The sequence below is a fragment of the Antedon mediterranea genome, chromosome 6 (assembly GCF_964355755.1).
Source record: "Antedon mediterranea chromosome 6, ecAntMedi1.1, whole genome shotgun sequence".
Lineage (NCBI taxonomy): Eukaryota > Metazoa > Echinodermata > Crinoidea > Comatulida > Antedonidae > Antedon > Antedon mediterranea.
Window position 1 is genome coordinate 19,539,291 of NC_092675.1, and position 21,411 is coordinate 19,560,701.

The window sequence follows — 21,411 nt, forward strand, 5'->3', positions numbered from 1 at the left end:
TTATATATTTAACATTTGTGCTGCAGGTTTGTGACCCAGAAAACCAAAATATAGGAGCAACACGACCTACATCTGGGACAATTCAACACAGAAACAGAATGTATTTCGTGTTATGGTAATGTTCTTAACCTGTTAGTGTGATGAGAGCTTCGATTTGAAATCCATTGGTAACAATAGGAATAGTTGTAATCCACGAGTGCTCGTGGCTACCGACCCATGGCATTTGACTAGAACATTTGCCTTCCAGTCATTGTGTCTACATATATAATAAATTGCACACGCACCTCATAACAACAAAAAAGTGTCCATAATAAACTACCTTCCTTTATTATTTATTCTGATTTCTCTTAATGTTCTTGTTTAACATACTTGGTTTCATAATTTAATGTTACAGTCGTTGAAATGTACTACATATCATTTGGCAAAGTGGGACAAATTCTAAAACTTTAAATAACTTTTGTAATAATAATATTTGTAATAATATGTGGAATAAGGTGTTTAGGTCGACTAATTAATAAGGTAAAAGAAAGCATAAAATAAGCATACTGTACATACATTTTAGCATTCTAGTATAGTTTAAGATATTGATGCCAACTGTTAGGTTTTATAGTTGCATTCTCAAACCAATGCCTTATAATATTATATGGAATAATAGCCATAGAGATATAGTGAAAATGCTAGTATATGGTATCAAGGGAAAAAAGATCTATATATACATGATATACTACTAACAGCAAAAATGTTCACTCTTTCTTAAAAAGTATGTCAGAGAAAGATATCTCCTGGGTAACATCATTCGCTTCCAAAACTATGTTTGTGTTATGACCCGATTCTCTTGTGCATTTTTTTCTCATTTTTATAAATAATTTAGATTAATTCGATTATAACAGACTGGTTGAGTGATCCTAGTTAAAACTAAAACCATTATTTTGAAAGAAATAAACTATTGCACTGATGTTAAAAATCACTTTTACACTGGTTTCTGCAATTTATGTGGGTGGAGTTTTAGTGATAAATGCATCGAAAAGCGGTTTGGTTTCTTGCTTGGGGCAAAGTCGCTAAGCTTAATTCTTCTGGCTTAATATCAATACCAGATTTTGTTCTACGAATTTTACTAAACCATAGACCAGTAAAAGAACCATATGTCTTACCTGTGTTGTAGATGCATTAAACTGAATACCAATAAAGGCACAAAAACCTAAGCTCGCTACCACTGTTGCGCTTATTAAAAGTACTCCAAGAAGTCCTACACCACCCTGAGACTTGACACCATCAGTAAATTTCACCATGGTTAGAAAAGCAAATAGCACCTGAAATAAATAAATGTAACAAAAAACGTCATGATTAGGTAAGCAGTGAACAAACCATAGCTCCGCAAATTATTAAAAATCCAGTTTTTATATCATCTTTATACCACAATTGTTTATAAGTATCGTAATTATAATACAATATTACTTAACATGACAACACCATTGAACCGCCCATAATTTTATTCCAGTTTTTTTGTTAAGCTCTGTCTACACTACAAAACTAGTTTGACAAAAATAAAGCGTGATATGACATCATGTCCATATATGGGTACATCACATTTTTTTTTGTCACATAAAGTTTGATAGTGTACACACAGCTTTAACTAATCTATAATAATTGTTTGCATGATATGTTTTTGACTCTCTATATCTTCAGCATTCCAGCACTTCAATAAGCATTGAAAATAATATGTTTTTAATACTTAAAAACATGTGTTATTTTAAAAAATGGATTTGCTGAATTTATACAAATAAAGTACAAAGCCAGAAAGATTGGGGTGACTTTTTGTTTATTTTATTTCTTATTTTGAAAGATTGTCTTTTTCTACACAAAAGAAATGTAGAAATTCTAAACAAAATCTATCTAGTACAATACTCACCATCAACAAGTAGCCACCGATAACATCAGGAAGGCTAGTCTCAGAAAACTCTGCCAGCACTTGGTTCATGGACGCTTCAGAAAATGCATTGACATCTTGGGTAGGATGATTAGGTTCGCTGTTCCGGACAACCTTTTAAGAAAACAAAAACTGGTTTTAAAAAGCTGGACACTTTCAATACGAAATAAATATAGTGTTACAACAGTTAGCAACAGATAATCATAGCAACACCTTAAGATATATTGAAGTGTGTATGTTAGGTTACTCCTACCAAGTGTGGGGCTAATGGAATACTTCCATGGATATAGAGTGTTCAATAATAGAGGAATAGGCTATTGTGGTTCCCACTATAACACAACAAGCAGGTTTGATTTCAAGCAGGCGATGCAAACACAATTATTGGAAGGGCATTGCTTATGTTGCATCACTAGTGGGAACCAAGCTTTAGCAAATTTGATCATGTTACCTTAGTAAACTCCTTCTGCCAGGCATCCAGTATCTCTTTAGCCTTCTCCTCTGTCCATTTTATGTGACTGACTCTCTGATGGTTCTTCCAGTTATCATACATGTTCTTTTCACTTTTTAACAGAAAAATTGTTTCAAGGGCTTCGGCACTGCAAAAGGTAAACCAACATTTAAACTTTATTTGAAAATTGAAAAACATTTTTAAAGTTGAGCTCCACTCAGATTTTCTCAGCTTTTATATTAAGCATGATTAATTGAAAGTGATTACATAACAAAAACCGGGAAAATACGGCAATATTTTTCAAAAACTCATTTCTAAAAATCGGTCGGAAAATAGTGTTTTTTAATACGTTACACTTTTTCAGTAACTTAGAGGTTATTAGTTTACAATACGTCGCAACATTCTAATTAGCAAAAAGACAGACAGCAATGAGGAAGTAGACTATACTTAGTACAAAAATAACAATATTTTAGCTGAACAAGAGCAAATTAAACACTCTTACCTTATTATATGATCACTCTCATTCTTCTTGATTCCACCCATTATAAGTTCTTCTGGCCAGTCCATGTACTCTTTGGCATAACCACTGCATCCTCCCGTCATAAGTGATGGGAAATTAGGAATCTACAATAAAGAATACAGAATTTAGGGATATATAAATTGTTTAGCAGAAGTTAATGAATATAATGTACCACTATATATAATTAGTATTTGAGAAGACTAATTAAAGGATCTTACCTCTTTCGAAATCTTGTTCGGTGCTTTTGATGGGCAGTCGGGATCATATGGGTTGAGACATGGCCGGTCCTGATACCCGTGACCGATTCCAGACTAATAACAAAATGTATACACGAGAAATTAAATCTTATAATGCAAATTCAACTTTATTATATTTTGTATAAAGTATATGTTGCTCTTCAAGGAGAATAAAGCTATTTATTGTTTATCTAAGTTAGATAATAATAAAATAGACTTACTGTTTTGTATTGGTACAAAATAAACTTAGATAATGGTAAATGTGAAAACTAAATGTGTATGGCATAAAAACAATTTCAATTTACTTACATCATCCAACATGTCTTTTATGCCTTCAGGGAAATAGCTTTTTAATGTTGGATGCTCTAAGAGTGCATAAGGATCTGTTTTTGTCCAAACTAATGGCTCATCCAATTGACTAAAATAACAAATAAACCATTTGTAATCATCTCTTTGAAATAGACTACCATAGAGCTATAACAAATTAGAGTGAGGATTGCAGCATAGAGTACGTAGTTAGCAAAACGCCAATTATTTTGAATTTTTAAATAAATGGTTTATTCTACTTATTCTATGCAGCAGAAACATACAAGGTCAGAAAGATGGCTTTTTAGTGAAAATGAAGTTGGGTTGGTAGCCTGTAAACTAGGTTGAAGAATCAAACCTGGGGATAGTGACAAGCTCAGCCTGGCAAATTGCATACATGTTTCATTTTATTGTTGAGTGTCTGTAACTGGTCATCCTCGAATGGATTCAATGTAACTAGTAATTTCAGTAGCCTCTTTGAGCATGACCATTCAGGCAGATAATTAAGTGCCAAACAGACTTGACTAAATTTCGTGGTAAACATCCTCAATGGTACATGGCTAACATAGCAATTATCGGTTTTGGCATCTAGGGAGAGGCAGTAAAGACATCCAAAGGGACAAAAAAATGAAGTTGACCGAAGAATTAGCAAGACATGATGAATGTACTTATTCTACAGTATTATTAAAGGTTATACCATTGTCAAAACGTTTTAGGTGAAAGATTTGGATTTAACTTTATTCAAATTAAGAAAGAAATAATTTTTGGTAAGGGCAAGGCTTTGTTTTTGAACATAGCACAGTAACAAAAATGTTTTTACTTACGGAATATAAATTGGATTTTCAGGTCCTAGAAGTTTTGAACCCTCCCAAAAGCAGTCCAAAGGCGTTATAATTGTACAAGGCATGAGATTTTCAAAGATCTATAAATGATTAAAAAGGTATTAAAATGAGCACATAACAAACACAAAAAATGAAAATAACAAATTAACAAAAACAACATACTTTAAAATCTCATACAATTTCTAAATGATATTTGTTAATAATAATAAACAGAATAACTTCTAAATGTTCCACCCATATCAGCAAACAATACAATCATTGAACAATAAAAACAGTTGATAAAACAACAAACTACAGTATATCATTATCAGTCTTTTTTAATAAATTAAACACAAAATAAAACTTAAACTTACATAATCTGCATACGTTTCAAATGAAGGAAAATTTTCTACAAAACAAATATCCTTGAATTTCCACGTTCTGAAAAGCAAAAATACCAACAAGTATAATAAATTAGTTTTGTAATATACAGACGTGGCTAAAGATAATATTATTATGAATATAAATTATTCATATGATAGCAAATGGGCAAAACCTATTATTATTACAATGGAAATGGTAAACCCTAATTTTGAAGGTAAATTTTACCCACCATTTTGCGGATCGATGTATGAAATTAGGAGAAATAGAAATGTACAAATCTTCATTCATGTTATATTCTGAATAAAGAAGAACCTTTCCTTTGAGACACCTCTATTAAGGGAACAATTTTTCTAGAAACAATAAAGGCTAATATATATTTGACATAGCGGCAAGCCCCATTTAGAGCACACCCACATGGAAACACTTTCTTGCGTTCTGAATATTTCCTATTAATAGGGGTTTTACTGTAGTAAATTGTCATATTTCAATATCAAATAAAAATGTTACTTTACTTACACATCAAACATATCAACAGAAACTTGCGTTGCTAATAACGATACATTCAGATGTAGTTGTATGTGTTCTTGTGTTAATATATTCATCTCGCTATGTTTTGGCGATTGGATTATTAGTTGGCTTGCACTCCTTGCCCCCTTCCCCAATGTGTCAAAGGTGTACTGCAATTCACGTTCAAGTCTTCCTCCCTCTGGAAAATAAAATTAAATATAAATATTAATTAAATTATGTAAAAGAATAATATAAACAAGGAGATGCACTAAACTTGTTTACATTTTTTAAATCGTTATAAATCGCTGCTCTTCCTCTCAGAAGGGCATGGGCCACTGTTGGTTTATTCATGTAAGTATACTTCCATCCATGGTTTATCCAAGCATGAAGTAACTTATTTCGCCATGATCTAGGTAAGCCACTCTAAGCACTAAATAGACATGTTTAATTAAGATGATTAGGCTAATAAGCAAATGTGTCTTTAACCAGTAAAATAACCAGGTCTACTGTAATAATAGTAAAATTTCAAACACATGTTGTAATTTCTATGATCACAATAAAGTAAAGACTTTGTCTAATTAAAAGATTTTGTGAAGTTCTAATCAAAGCATGCATTTTGGATTACAGGTATCTATTTCAAACTGGATGATCTTGGTGAAAACAATCTATCACGATTATTTTGAGCCTACTGATAAACCCAATGTGTTTAATAAATGCTCCTTGTAATTGATAAAAAGGTTATCACTATACTTGAACTATATTAAGTCATCAGAGGCATGCATGATGGGGGTAATGCCTTCTTATACTGTACTAAAAAAAATGTTAAAGACTATGTTTACAAAAGCTGTTTCAAAATTCTTTTGTTATGTTTAGGGCAGGTAATCAAACCTTACTCATTTGAAGGTTATAAAATAGGTTTCATGTTGAATTTAAACTTTTATAAAGAGGATGGATACAGTAGTTAAAATTGATGGTTGTACTTTTAATCCAATTTGCTAATATTCACGCTACAAAATAAAGTTCAGTTTTCACCAAAAAAAGGTATACATCAGTTTAAATTTTGACAAAACAGTCAATCATCAAGAACTGATTTTGTAAAACGTGTTTGGTATCTAAAGCATTATGTAAGTCATATGATGATATTTTATCTGTGTTACATTATGTTATAGCATAGAATGTGCCAAGAAATTTAAAGGGAAAACAGTGACAATTGACAAGTGACAATCATGAATTCAGCTCTAAAGAATTCAGGCGGTTATTTAAACTTATTTTTAATAAGACGTTTTGCCATACAATTCATTGTTTATTTAAATTCCAATTTATATTAAAAATATGAAGAATCTTTCTTTCAAAACTGAACACCTTTTTAAATTATTCAAATAAAAAAAAATACTGTAATGTACAATAACGGTCCAGTTACAGTAGTACAATATAATATACTATGTTATTAATACATTACTAGCACACTAACCTAAACTACCTTATAAACAAATTATTTTAAGATTACACTAACGACCACAGTGACTACACTGTCATAATGGATTCACAGACATGTAATTCAACATATGAAAGTTATTATACCAATAATTTATCATAAACAATTTCAGTAAACTGACATGAGTACTTGGCTATTAAACCTACAGACATGCATTCAAGCTAGGCCACCCCTGAACCATATCTAAAACCCCTTCCTCTTTCATGATTTTCGTAAAATATATATTTTCACATTCTTAGTCACATGGGAATATTAACTTTAGGTACAATGAAGCTTAGAAATGCTATAGGTAATGCAAGCATTCTCATTTTGAGGATCTTGATTTATGGTGTTAACCTTGATAAACTTACTACTGATGGCAGCATGGTATTTTATAGTAAGAGCATGTTATTCTATTAATAATAATTTTGGTATACACTTTCTTTATATACAGTTATACTGCAGTACTCTACAGTAAGCGGATTAAATAAGATACAAATGAAAAAATAATTTGTAATTTGAAGAATTATTAAGTCAGAAGTCAAAAAGTGAGTTTTGGTTAAATAAATTAACCGTATATTTTATCTTTTTTAAAGTAAAATCATGATTTATGCTTTTTTTCTTTTGTTGTTAAAGTAAGTTTCATGGAACAATACATACAGTACAGTATTTATATTTATTGTATTGTAATTTGTACATAAAGATATTTCATTTAAAAACTGACCACTTTATTGTTTTCTTAACCACTGTAATGAAAGGATTTTGGATGTTAGATGGGAAACTACAGTAACATTGGAACAAAGAATACTAGAAGACCCACTGTAGAGGGATGCAAAGTCAAGATCTTCGTGACATGGACCATCTGAAGGTAAGCCATACTTTTTCAAGTTGTTTTCACTAGCAATGAAGAAATTATGCTCATGTGGTTATGGAGTCCATTCTGTGTGTGGTTCATCTCAGCGGTAAAAAAAGGTTACCCAACTAAACCAGTAATTTATAGAAGTAAAAATAACAAAAGTGATAACAGGCAAAACTTTGAATTTTGTGGGATGAATTATTATCAAAGACATTCTTGTTTCAGTAATAAAACTCCAAGATAAAAATAGATATAAAATAAACATCAGGAAAATTAAATATATTTTTAAAATCTCCAATAAAGTTATAGTGTTTGTAAAGAAGATATTACAGTACAGTACTTATAAATAAATGTGTATTTATAAATAATAATAGTTTTAGATAGACTGTTTTAAAACTCTGAGCACACTGTTTTAAAATTGTTACTGTAGTCTATAGTATTAAGAATTTACCAAAACTTTACTAATCTCATACCAGTTCATGTTTTTGTTAATACAGTACATTATCTACTTTCTGTTCAGAATGGGTCAAATTTTTCTTTCACATCTTTTGTTTTATCGTTCTTAAGCCCCTTTCACACAGAGCTGTAAGACGGTAATATGGCGGTAATTCGCGAACGCCGGCTTATGTGTGAAAGGGTAAAAACCCCTTAATGCCGGCTTCCGTTAGACCGCCTCTGGACCTAGTAAAATTGCGGTAATATTACCGTCGCGGTCGTAAGCCTGATCTGTGTGAAAGAGTCCACGATATAACGCCTGCTTACGCAGTGAAGCAAGGATAAATTCGGGACATTTTCCTTGATTGAGAAAGACTGTGGCAATTACTTTAGGCCAAATTATTTCTGATTATATCCATAATTATATATATTTTTAGGTTAGTTTGTAAATAATACAATGGAAGAATACGGCCAATAGTAATAAAAATATAACAGATGTTGGTCCAAAGATTATTTAACTTGCTGTAACGTACGTAAGCCTAGGCCCTAGTTAGCATAGTTCTAGCAGGAACATCCTCCGGTGCGCGCTCCCGGTGCTAGCTCATAACAGCTTCTGATAATTAAATTCGCGTCCATTTGTAGGCCTAATAGATTTTGTTTCTGTAGAATGGCCATCACGATCGGGCAGTTATTAGCACGGAGTGGTGTTGGGCAAAAATATAGATTTTATGCATCGTAAATAAAAAAACTAAACGACGGACACACAAAACAACATCAGCAAACATGTGCGCGCATGGCATGTTTTGTCGCCGGCGGCGGGCGAGGTGCCCGCCATTTTTTTTTCTCAAAAAGTGCGACCTCTATTTTATGAGGACAGTAATCTTTAAATATTGCGCCTTTTCACTGTGGCCTTTCACACAGAAGACGGTAAAATTACCGTAATATTACCTTCTGTGTGAATGGGTTTAGACCGGCAATAACGCCGGCTTGCTTACCGCAATATTGCCGAAGTTCTGTGTGAAAAGGCCTTTACATAGGTGATATAATACAAATAGACTTGTCAGTCATCAGAGAGATCATGTTTGTTTAGGCTGACAGACGTGCCTAAAATACAGTACATATAACAGTAACTTCATTTATTTTTTCCAACCAACAACTGTGAACCAGCTAGGGTATTGACAGTTTTCCACTTTCATGATAAATTAAACCATATAACTATGGTTGGTAGCAAGGTCTAGTAGTAAATGGGGATGACAGTTCTACCATTATGTTTATTTCTTTAATTCCTTATTCACTGGAATTACTATTTGTTACCACAAATATCTATTGCTTTGTACTTGTATGGATATTGAATAGCCTTCAACAACCACATTCAAAAGTTCAAAATTGAGCATCTACTACAGTACAGTACTGTACTAAAAACTACAGATTTAGAACATTTATACAATGTACAAAGATATCTTCTATAAAAGTATAATGAAATTTAAAACATCACAGCAACATTAATTTGAATTTGGAAAAGGGCCCAATTCTTCTTTTATATTAAGAAAAGATAACTATATGTTTTTCTACATTTTATAGACAGTACTGTAAACTATCTTAACATTCGTTTTATGGAAAAAGGAAAATTCTCACTACATTTATTGACACAAAGACCCTGAAATAGGTCACCACTCTTCCAACCAAGGCTTTTCCATTTGGCTTGGATTATCAATTATTACAGTAGAATACTGGAAGTGGTCTGTAAAATACACCAGTTGACCATTTGGATGAGATTGTGGAATTCTGAAGTTGTCTTGGCCTTGAGACATTAACTATATTTTGACCAACATCATTAATAACTTGCACTTCATTTAATAATGGGTTTATATTTCTGTACAATCTATACTAGCAAAGTACTATAACTCCAAAACTACACTAATGGCATTTAATATAACAGTATATGGATATTACAGTATTTAATATAAATATAAAAAAATTAAAAAGAAAACAACTCATATATTGGTAATTTATAACCCTTTAATGAAAATGGACAAAAAAAAACTTTACTATATACCACAGGTACACAGGGTCACTTCATTTAATAATGGGTTTATATTTCTGTACAATCTATACTAGCAAAGTACTATAACTCCAAAACTACACTAATGGCATTTAATATAACAGTATATGGATATTACAGTATTTAATATAAATATAAAAAAATTAAAAAGAAAACAACTCATATATTGGTAATTTATAAACCCTTTAATGAAAATGGACAAAAAAAAACTTTACTATATACCACAGGTACACAGGGTCAGTCATCAAAACTGATGTGTGTTTCTTCAACATAAATACCTCAATCTCTAACCTTGTTTATTTGTCTAGTATAGAGCAAATTGTTGAGAAGAAGATAAAAACTTTCATATGGCATGATGTAAGCCTATTTCAATGGGTTGTTACTATCAGGCCACACATACTTTATTTATTATTCAGCAAGGCTTCTCATAATTATGGAAGGCTCCGTGGAACATAACCCCTACTAAGTATAAAGAGGATAAACTTAGCATGTACCATATAGTAAAGTACATGTACAGACAGTTTCAAAATGGCTGCAAGTACCTACATTTAGTAGTATATTGTAAAAACAATTTTGATTCAAATCTAGTAATACAGTAGTTAACATTAGGTTAAAGTAAAATCTCTGGAAGTTTGGAAGTTTTAAGCACAAAAACTAAATTAATTTGTTTAATAAAAAATGTCGTTTTCTGGGTTTGTCAGAAGATGTAATTATGATAGTGACCTTGAATAGAAGAAATACTAGACTAGGAGAAACTCTACACAGATTCAAATTACCTAAACACTTGCCATAATTAGGTTCTATCTTATGGACCAGGTCACAGATGACCCTACCTCCCACTGATATCAAACTGACCCCAACACCTGTCAAGATGAGGTCAAAGGTTAGTATCCACTGTGCATCATGTTTCATGATTGCATTAAACAAGAATTTGTTAGTAAAAATAGATTTGTTGACATTCACAATCACAGAACATACAGTACTGTAGTAAGTGTATTATAAATATGATGAATGCCCTTTACTAAACTATTCAGGGGGTATAATTTAGCAGTGGCTTGGTGGTGTAGTACCGTACATGCTAATTTTTAGTTAAAGTTACACTGCTGCTACAGTATATAATAGACATAAACACTGTACCTTTCATTGTCCTTGGTTAGGACATATATATTGGGGTTTTATGCAAATTTCTAAAAATGCTTGCATATGCTGTATCAGCTACAGTATTATTGTCAGCGAAATCATGATCTACAGTACGTATACCAATGATTCTGCACATCAGAATCAGTGTTGGAAAAATTAGCACGGACTTGTGCAATAATTAAATTTGAAAATATTTGTTATCTTTCCTCTGTTGTACACATTTTGATGTACTGTATCGGAATATACTGTGCATATATGTCCCTGTTGGTTGGCAAGTAAAGATTACAGTACTGTAACTTTATCGCCACAACACATATCTACTGTGTTTTATATAAAAGGTGTACTCTTGCACTGTTTAGGGTAGGCTACTATTTTAACATGTACTACTGTAGCATGTGTATTTATAATTAAACTTCTAAACACAGTAGTACCTGTACTGCACAATATACTGTATTGGTACTACTGTATATGAAAATATTGCTTTACTGTATAGTATAGTATAGTAGTAGGTACTGTAGATCCTGTGTTGGAAAACTTTAGAATACATATTTGAAGACATACTGTAGAGTACTGTACGATAAACACAGGATCTACTGTACTGTACAGTAAAGCAATATTTTCATATCATACCAATACAGTATACTGTGCAGTTACAGGTACAGTACTGTGTTTATTTATAAATACACATGCCAGTACGGTACTGTTAAGTAGCAAGAACTATACTAAACTTAGTAGTCATGCTGTATTAAGAATTCCCTTACAAATTAACCTAAAATGAAGAAATTTGTGTTTTGTTTTTCTTAGTTCATACATATGGGTGGTTGAGTAAGGCTCACGTTGGCTAAACACCGGGGAGAAGCATTGCAACTGGGTGGATTAATTCTAGGCCTGCAACATAACACCTCCAGCTCTAATATGGCACAGCGTGAAGCGCCGACACAGCAAGTTCGATTACCTCTTTTCTTCAGGAATCTTATTGAAAGCATGGTATATGATAGAATTTCAGATGACATGGGAGTTAACAATTAACAAACTTTTAACTTTTAGTCAATTTGTGGAGACTACTATTTAATGACAAAAATCCAGACAGCTTTTGTAACTCATCTGCACATATTGTGTACAAGAATGAATAAATGTTAATTTATGTTGATATTATTAAAATATTGTAGAAAAATGAGTTATTGAACAATCAATACAGTATGCACATTTTCAATTTACACTACACTTACAACAGCATGCTACAGTAGTACTGTATGATCCTTAGTTTCTTTAAAATGTGAACTTGTTATAAAAATTGGCGTTTTGTGTAAGTATACACTTACTGTAGATATTCTCTGCTGAAGTACATTAAAAACAGACAATATAACAGTACCGATGATTGTAATAATACAAATTAGAATTGTACTACAGTATATGCTTCAAACCAAATTTTAAATTAGTTTTCCGGTACACATAAAATCATTAAAAAGTTCAAAAGAGGATAATACACTCACAGTGAGTGTATCGGTTTCTCTGTAATGTGCATTTTGAACACATTTCGGCAAATACCTGCAAGTAAAAAGGTTATGTTTTTTTGTGCCCACAATGTGTGCCTTGTCTAAATGTGGTTAGTGGGTCTAATTTCCATTAAAAAACCTCATTAACTTTTGATCATTTATAGGCTTGACAGAAGTCAAATTTTGATACAACATTTTCAAAACTGCCTCTGGAAAAATTGTCAAGAATGCTTAAAATAAGAAAGACCTAAAGAACAGTAAACAAAGACTTTTAATTACAATACAACATTACTAATTATCTCTCAATGTGCAAAACAATATTAAATGTTATACCTTTCTGTACACACAAGAGTACAATATACACCGAACAAAAGATAGTTTACTTAATACACATATCAATAGATTTGAAATGCTTGTTAAGTATTCAAGTAAACAAGTTAATCTTTGAATTAGTTTAAAATAAACATATTAAATTGTAATAGTAAATACTTACTTACTTAAATATACTTACTACTGTATGTTAACAATGATACATTATGCAAGCTAAATTAATAATACGGTACATGCACACGTTTTGAAGAACAAGAAGATGATAACATATCCATATACTGTACTTCAAATCAAAGACTTGCTGTATATAGTATTACTAGACTTTCTAGAATGCTTCTGGGGGTTGGCGCTTAAACATCAAGGTGTGTGTGTGTGGAAAGTCTTAAAATGTTTTATTGCCTATATAGAAAAAATTTACATTTTCAGGGATACTAATTTTATATAATATAATTATATATTATAAATAAAACATTACAATTACATAATATGGATGTAATTGTCATGATTGGAGGCGGCCGTTGACAACCACTTCTAAATCTTTTGCCAAAAAAGTACAGTATGTTTATCCATCGTGTACAAGAGCCAAAATGACGGAAATGAAAAAGTCAAATTAAAAAAAATTATACTGTACAACAATACATTGATATTTTGGAAGTTTTAAACTTTATACAATATTAATGGTTGAATTTCTTTTTAGAGTTTATAGTCTGTCCAGTTACGGTTGAATACTTTGAATCCTGCACTTTTGTAGGTTACTTCAGTGCAATATTTTGTTGACTACTTTGCCTAATTTAGTACACCCATCTTTCTGGAAATCGACTCATTAAAAATACAGGAAATCTTTCAATTTCAATTGAGAAAATACCCAGTTGAATTGAACCTTTCAATGAACAATCAAGGAAATAATCTGATGATAAGATAAGTCTGTAAACCTCACCATTGAAACCCTACAAATAAAAGATCTGTACCTGTTACTATTCAGGTTCCAACAATAAAAGAAAAAATGTGGTTCAAACAAATTTTTATTCTAGATCGGATTTAAATAATTGTTAATAAAATGTCCATACTGCAATTCATAGATAGTAGTTAGTACACAGTATAGCATTATTCGATAGGGGTGCTATTTTATATATACAGATCTTTCTTTTTTGTAAATTGTATCCTCTCTTCGGAGAGAGAGCCTATATATTGTCGGTTTATCCAGGTAAGCAGGCACAAAATAGACTGCAACAACCACATATTTAACTTATTATAGATTTCATCAGTAACGGTTCTTTACTTATGTACATAATTTGGTTATGATGTTTACATTTAGAAACAAAAACTTTACAGTTTTATACAATTTTAATACATGTATATGTTGTTGACCTACATTTGTGCCTACAGACTGGTGTTCAGAACTTTCATTCTGATTAAATACATAAAAAGGATGTTCAGTATTATATGGAAAAGGGTTTACATACTACAGTATATGTTTATCACATCATCAAGACATACTGTAGAAGGTTGCAATCTGATACATTATTTTAATCAGGACTTCCTAGACCACACACATCAATTTTTACCACTCATTGAACTTAATTAAAAGATAAATATAGAATAGTTTACCGAAATCATCAGGCTCTGCACTTTGTATTTTGAAATCATAGAGTCAAGTATATTTTAGATACAAATGTTTATATTTCATCATAGTATTCTGAAATCACAGTACAGTATGTTTATTCCTGATAGCATTAGAGAGGTTTCGCAATCTTACGAATACGATAACGAAAACGGATACGTCACGCACACGTATTCGTTTTCGTAAGCCATAAAAAAATCTGTTTTGCATGGCAATGAAATATTGATGCGCGTCCAAAATATGACTGCGATAAATTTGAGCGAAGCGCAGGTACGTGTTGCTTGGTGCTTGGCTGCCTAGCCTAGGCCTAGCGTAACATCAAAGCGAGTGAGGACTTTAAAAACTGCTATTTATCAAAATTTACTTGGCATTTTAGTAAATTACTTTAGTAAATTACTTTCAATAAATCTATAATTATATTATAATCATGAATCTGATTCAAATGCAAAATGTGCAAAATAGATCAAAAACTATATTCGTTTTGTAGTTACGAATATGACTGGTGATATTCGTCAACACGAATACGCTTTACGAATATGAAATGGGGATCAGCTCAAAAGTTTCACAAATGTATGACGTATCCGTTTTCGTTATCGTATTCGTAAGGTTGCGAAACCTCCCTATTAACTGCTAAAACACAAAGCAACCCATAACCAGACATTATTAAACTTTCTTACTGCGCCGGCGGTATACAGTCATAGAACATATTAATTTAATGAATTTAATTTCTTATCGCCTGTAGTATCTCCATAGAAGGTGTTACTACTGTACTATACAGTATTTAATTACTGTAATAGGATTTTGTATTTATTTTTTTGTTTGTAAAATGCTTGAACTAAAGGCTTTAGTTTGAATGACCACAGGGGTGTTAGCACATGCCCTTGAAAAAAAGCAATATTCAAGTAGAAAGTTGTTCATTGCCTCAAGATCACATGTGGTAATGGAGTTCGGGAACCTTTCATTTTGTGATAGCATAAAATGTTACAATTTGTTTTTAAAATAGTAAATTTTGTTGAATCAAAATTCTTAAGCAAGAATTCTGAAAACTAAGATTCTATTACTATCAGTAAATTATGCTAAACTAACTGTAGTGTTAATAAAAGTATACAACCAATTTAAAAGTTAAAAGTTATGGATAATATAAAATGTTATCAAAAATATTACTGGCATCATATACTTAACTATTGATGGCATCATACAGTAGTGTAGTATGTATGTGTTTTAAAATTATATTTTTAACATAAAATTTTCTGCAATAATAAAGTTGTAAAAAACAAAAATGTCTACCTACCTTCTACCCATAATTTTTCTACATTTGTTTCCAATTTGGCTAATTTCATTCCAAATCCACAAACAGCTAAAAAGAGAGCTCCCACAAATATAACTTTACTCCTATGTAGGTGTATATAACATCCAATACAAAACAGTATTGACTGAATTTTTGCTCTCCACCATAGGGCCAATTTGTTCCCATCAGCACGCCCCTATAAAACAAACAAATGTTATTAATTGTATTTCATTTCAGAAGTAACAAGATTTTTGTGGCCAAATTATGATTGAAATCATGCCTTTAGGGCGCAAAGTTATTGAAAATATTGTTTGTTCAGAAATACAACAACAAATTGTTAATTAAAAAGCATAATTATGTAGCAGCCAATAGGCCAAGTTTTTGTGGTCTTATTCACTTCAGGGGGTGCCAGCTGTCCGGAAATAACGACACATATTTTTGGAGAGAGATGAAATAAAATGATTTTAGTTGTCTGTAAACTTTAAACTTACATAACTTATTATGAAGTGTTTAATCAATTAATATACAAGATTTAATATAGCATTATTTTAGCTATACAGTAACATAGAAAGTACTATACAGCCTACAGGTATACATATACACAAAATTATAATATTTATTTAATACTCTACAGTAACTCTAGTCCTGGGGAATTTAATTCAACTTTTTTAAACTTACATTTAACAAACACAATTAAATTAAATTGTATAGTGGACTCAGACATTGATAATTTATAGATTTTATAACTTTGCAAGATAGTAATGTTTATGAATAATTGTATAAACTAAAGCTTCTACATTCAAAATTAATTAAAGTTTAATTAGATCTTTGAAATAAGTTTCTATCCATGACAATTAAACTTGTTATATACATTCCACAAAGCAGACAACAATGACATCAAAGGGTAAATTCCAACTAAATACAGTATGTATAATCAGCATGTCTCCACTAATAAATATAGAGATGTTTTAATATCTACTGTATGTATAAGCTTAATATATTTCAAAAGACTTTATAAATTCACGATTTCTTATAGAGTACAGTTTCCATTCATAAGCGTGGATTCTAATCCGCATTTAAGTTCCCACACACGATGAAATAAGTTTTCACATGAGATCGCAAATCCAACAACCGGACCAAAAACAGAAAAAGAACAAAAGTAGTTGATCGAAAAGCTCACCCTTTCTATCTCTCTATAGGCATATTCTGCATTGCACCAACTTGTTTTGGTTAATAAGTCCTCGTAACAACATTCGTTTGATGTCCGACGAGGAAGGGAATCCTGAAAATAAGAAAAGGAAAATCAAAATATGTATACTTCTCTGCGAGTACATAGCAGAGGCAGTCTGCCGCTGGGCCTAGCTAGCCTACATCCGTAAGCACATTAACTAACTTCAATCCTCGCGATTGTTTGTCAAACGTCCCGTATACCTTTCCTATGAGCTTAATACAAGAATTGTAACAAACCTCAGATTCTCTCCTAGCTGGTCGAGCCCAGCGTTCCATTCTAGGCCTATCATAAGCCTAAAATCAGGCCCATTCGGTCGTATGATTCCAGTGTTTCATTCATTTAGCACGTACTTTCTATCACCCAACAAACCTTTTTGAAATGAATGCCATAGCCAGCACAGTGCGAGTTGCATTAGATTTCAACTAAGCCCCGCCCCCGGCTGTCAGACTGGCACATCTTCAGGTCAGATTTCCCTTAGCTGATTGGTCCATAGTGGGGCCCACATTGTTGATTTTACATTTTCGTGTCATTAGTTGCTAAGTTACGACGAGGAAGGCGATCAAGACCACACAAGTCAAAATGATGAAAGATAACGATTCTTTCGGTCAAACCACATAAACACCTGAACCGAACATGCATTAAAATTGAGCCAAGAAAAATCAACATCACAAGAAACCCATGACAAAACTAAAATAAAGGATTAACGATATCACGAACTAAAAAAATATACACCCATGTCAAAATCATCTCTACCCCAAACAGAATGTCATAACAAATGATTTTAGGATAAACAGTGAAAGTTTTTAGGCAAACAATGAGAAATTGATGTTTCTGATCTTTTATCAACAAAACAACAAACGAAGAATCTTTACCGATTTAAAATTATCGTTTGCCTGTAATGTAAATGTTGCGACATGAAAATTGGGCCTGTATTTTTAACGTTATAATAATGTGTAGCTACCGAATAAGATTACATTACGAGCAGCTACCCGCCATGTGGTCGATTCTTCGAACTCTTTAATTACGTACAGCCCGATAATGCACGAAACCAAGGCAACTTGGGTGGGCCTAGAGCAGCGCTATATCGAGTCGGTCTTATTAATAACTAACCCGGGTGTAACTAGACTGCCTGATAAGGCGTTAACATTTCGTCACTAGTAAAAAATTACCCCTAAAAACACTTTTTGACACAATATAGGGCATAATACGGACTAATATATTCTAAAGTTTTTCTTTCAGAATAAAAAATGAAATGAAAGAAGACACAAAGAAAGATTTGTAAAGGGCCCCGGTTTTACACAAAATTAAATGAAATACTGAAATCATTTTACAGTATTATTTATTATTTTCCTTTTTTAGGGGGGACACGGGTCAGGTTCCCTATGCGGCTGGTTATCGAGCGGGCGAATAATATGCCGATGTGCAAAACTAAACTTATGCGCTTTTAATATCATAATTTCGTTCGGCACTGTTCTACCGTCAATCGACGTACAGGCATTGTAGATTTTAGGTCACCATTCCTGAACGTGGAATGTGAGATTATATTAGCTGACTTGATTAAATTGGGCATCAATCGCCCTTGACTGTTGCGAATGAATCGAACAAAAAAAACCTTTCTAAACATTAGGGCCTACACACTAAAAAATATAAGCCCCGCATTCCTTCGTTTGATTCATAGGTCATGATGATTTAAAATATTTGCAGTCAATTATTAAAAACATTAATTGTTCCTGTCGCACCATAAACTAGGCTTATGCCTACCTAAAGTTTTTATCCTAGTCAATTTTCCAAAGTTATCACAAAATCAACTTAAAAATCAGATAAAAGAGAAATCATGAGAAATAAAATACGCTTCTTATTTAACATAGTAAACTAACAGTTGAAGAGGCTCGTTTCTGTGTACTCAAACAATAAAATAATAATAACATGTAAATGGAGTTGATATAAAAAGACCCTAAGTTTGGAAAAAATCCACTGGTATGAACCATGGATGAAGCTGGGGACGCGGTTCAAGCCACCATCCCTTGACAAATCCTAGTGAAATATATATAAACATGATGGCTCTGCAATTATAAAACTAGTTCAGGTGCTTTTTGTGCCAAAAAATGTGATTTGAATCTTCGATACACATTTCATGTATTCATGGGACAAGGTCTCCTCGGCAACTTTCCTGAGGCAAATATCGGCCTATTAATGAAAGCGTTGATTTATTCAAGCAATAACTGTGTTATGTACCGTAGGCCTAGTTGTTCTGGACAGCGGTGGGCAGCCTGAATTTCGAACACCCATTTCAATTTAGGTAAAGCTTGATTCCCACTCTCCAGTGGACGAAACAAACACAAGGACGTAAAGCGTGGTTCCCACTAGCGACGCAACGCAAGGACGTAACGCAACGCAAGGGAATTGACCAACCACAAGCGATGGCTTATTTGCTTGTGATTGCTTACTGTCTATAACTTCGCTTGTCATTGGTTAAAACGCTTGCGTTGCGTTTACGTCCTTGCGTTACGTTCTAGTGGGAACCAAGCTTAATGGCAAGCGAAAGTTCGAATAATACGAAGCTTGTGATTGGTCAACTCGCTTACGTTGCGTTTACGTCTTTGCGTTGCGTTCTAGAGGGAACCAAGCTTTAACTATAGTCTTACATTCCTTCATCACGCATCCTAACAAATTAAATTAAACTTCTTAAAAACTGTTTTACAATAATACATTTATAGAATTATAAAATTGTAGTGTGTTAGGCCAATTAACTCGAGGAATTAGTTTATAACCTACAAGTAATTGAATTGCTACGTGACGTTACGTAACATTACGTATCAATAAACGCATTACCATCAGCAAATCATGAATATAGTAGGCCTACTGTTATGTTGATGGTTTTTACCTACATCAATGTTTGAATGGGTTTTCATGCGATATTGCTTTCAAATGTCGACAGTAGACACGACATCGACAGAACGACTAGGTTTGTTACAGTTTCAACTAAAGTAGGTCTTTTACAATTGAGAAGTCATTTGAGTTAAAGTGAATAAACCAGTGGTCTGAGACGGTGGAACACCCTAGGCCTTTATGTTTTAATTCCCGTCCACGACACCAAGCCTTGAACCATCAACAATAGTTACGTGGGATTGGTGACAGGACTGGTTAAAATTCACCGCTTATTTCAAATGACCGAGAATTACCTAGAAGTTACGTATGACTGACGTCATCATATATTACCATTTAATGTTATAACATACGTTTGTGTTTGTGTTGTAGTGATAAAAAAAAATTGCTATATAATATAATTAATTCAAATAAGTATTGACATTCACCTCGCTAAAATAATCATGGGTCCGCCGCGCCCATAAGTATAACCGGTATGGAGTATACCATTAGGCAAACATAAATGATCAATATTTACACCTAAGTTCTGAACTTTTATTATAAATTTATATGTTCTTTTGGCCTTCTGTTGATTCTATATAAGAGACATATAGGTACAACACACGACGCAAGTGGTAAGGTAATCCGGGATTAAATGCCAAGGTGTTCACACGTACGGTGTTAGTTAATCGCGTTAAACCAGAAGTTCAAGTTTATCTTTGACGTTGTAAAAGTAGTTCGGGGTTCCTATTTATACCTTTTTAAACAGTCTTTGTCTCTGAGCGTAATCAACCGATATCTAAAACTATTTGATTCTAAAAAAAACTTCTTTTCTAAGATTCCATGAATGTTCATAGCATGCAGCAGTTTGTTTTCACAACTGTTCTAGCTATTGCTTTTAGCGTTACTATATTAATCTGTTAATGCTGTGTATGAATATAATGTATACCTAACATCGGAAGCATAAAGTACTACAGATGTTAATAACATGATTCGCGCGCTATATCTGTACTATATGCGGAAGAGGTACAAGATGACGCGCGTTCGTATAAAATAATCGAAAGCGTCAGCTTATACGCATGCGTATTCATGTTTCCATCTTCCACATCCCTTTCTACACATGCGTATAAGCTGACGCTTTCGATTCGCGCGAAAACAATTCGCCGAGTGTGGAAAATAGGCTTTGATAAAACGCGCTTCGTGTGGTGTCACTAAAATGATTTAGGCCTATTTATTAAAATTTCTATGCTATTGATTATATTGATATACCGTTTAAAGTTATATTTGATTCTAGAATGATTCTAGGAACTGTACAATGAATGAGTAGCTGTACTGTGTTTTCCACTTTCCTATATTTTTCATTCATTCATTTTAATTATTTGTTCTATTCATTCTTTTTAATTTAAATTGTAATCTTTTTAATGGAAAATAATAGATTACCAAATATATGCTACCAAACTCAAA

At 32.5% G+C, this 21,411-nt stretch overlaps 1 protein-coding gene across 1 annotated transcript in view; it reads right to left on the bottom strand.

The window, feature by feature from the left end:
- The window catches only part of LOC140051072 (protein patched homolog 1-like), a 33,763-nt gene extending 16,170 nt beyond the window's left edge, over positions 1–17,593 (bottom strand). Inside the window, exons 1-12 of the mRNA XM_072096161.1 lie at positions 17,319–17,593; positions 17,032–17,133; positions 15,855–16,047; positions 5,159–5,348; positions 4,633–4,699; positions 4,262–4,359; positions 3,441–3,549; positions 3,114–3,206; positions 2,878–2,999; positions 2,376–2,523; positions 1,910–2,041; positions 1,152–1,310 (exon numbers count right to left, since the gene is read on the bottom strand). Of these exons, the coding sequence (XP_071952262.1) occupies positions 1,152–1,310; positions 1,910–2,041; positions 2,376–2,523; positions 2,878–2,999; positions 3,114–3,206; positions 3,441–3,549; positions 4,262–4,359; positions 4,633–4,699; positions 5,159–5,348; positions 15,855–16,047; positions 17,032–17,133; positions 17,319–17,357 (1,452 nt within the window). The 5' untranslated portion in view covers positions 17,358–17,593. The remainder of the gene's footprint in view (positions 1–1,151; positions 1,311–1,909; positions 2,042–2,375; positions 2,524–2,877; positions 3,000–3,113; positions 3,207–3,440; positions 3,550–4,261; positions 4,360–4,632; positions 4,700–5,158; positions 5,349–15,854; positions 16,048–17,031; positions 17,134–17,318) is intronic.
- Between the last annotated feature and the right edge of the window lie 3,818 nt (positions 17,594–21,411).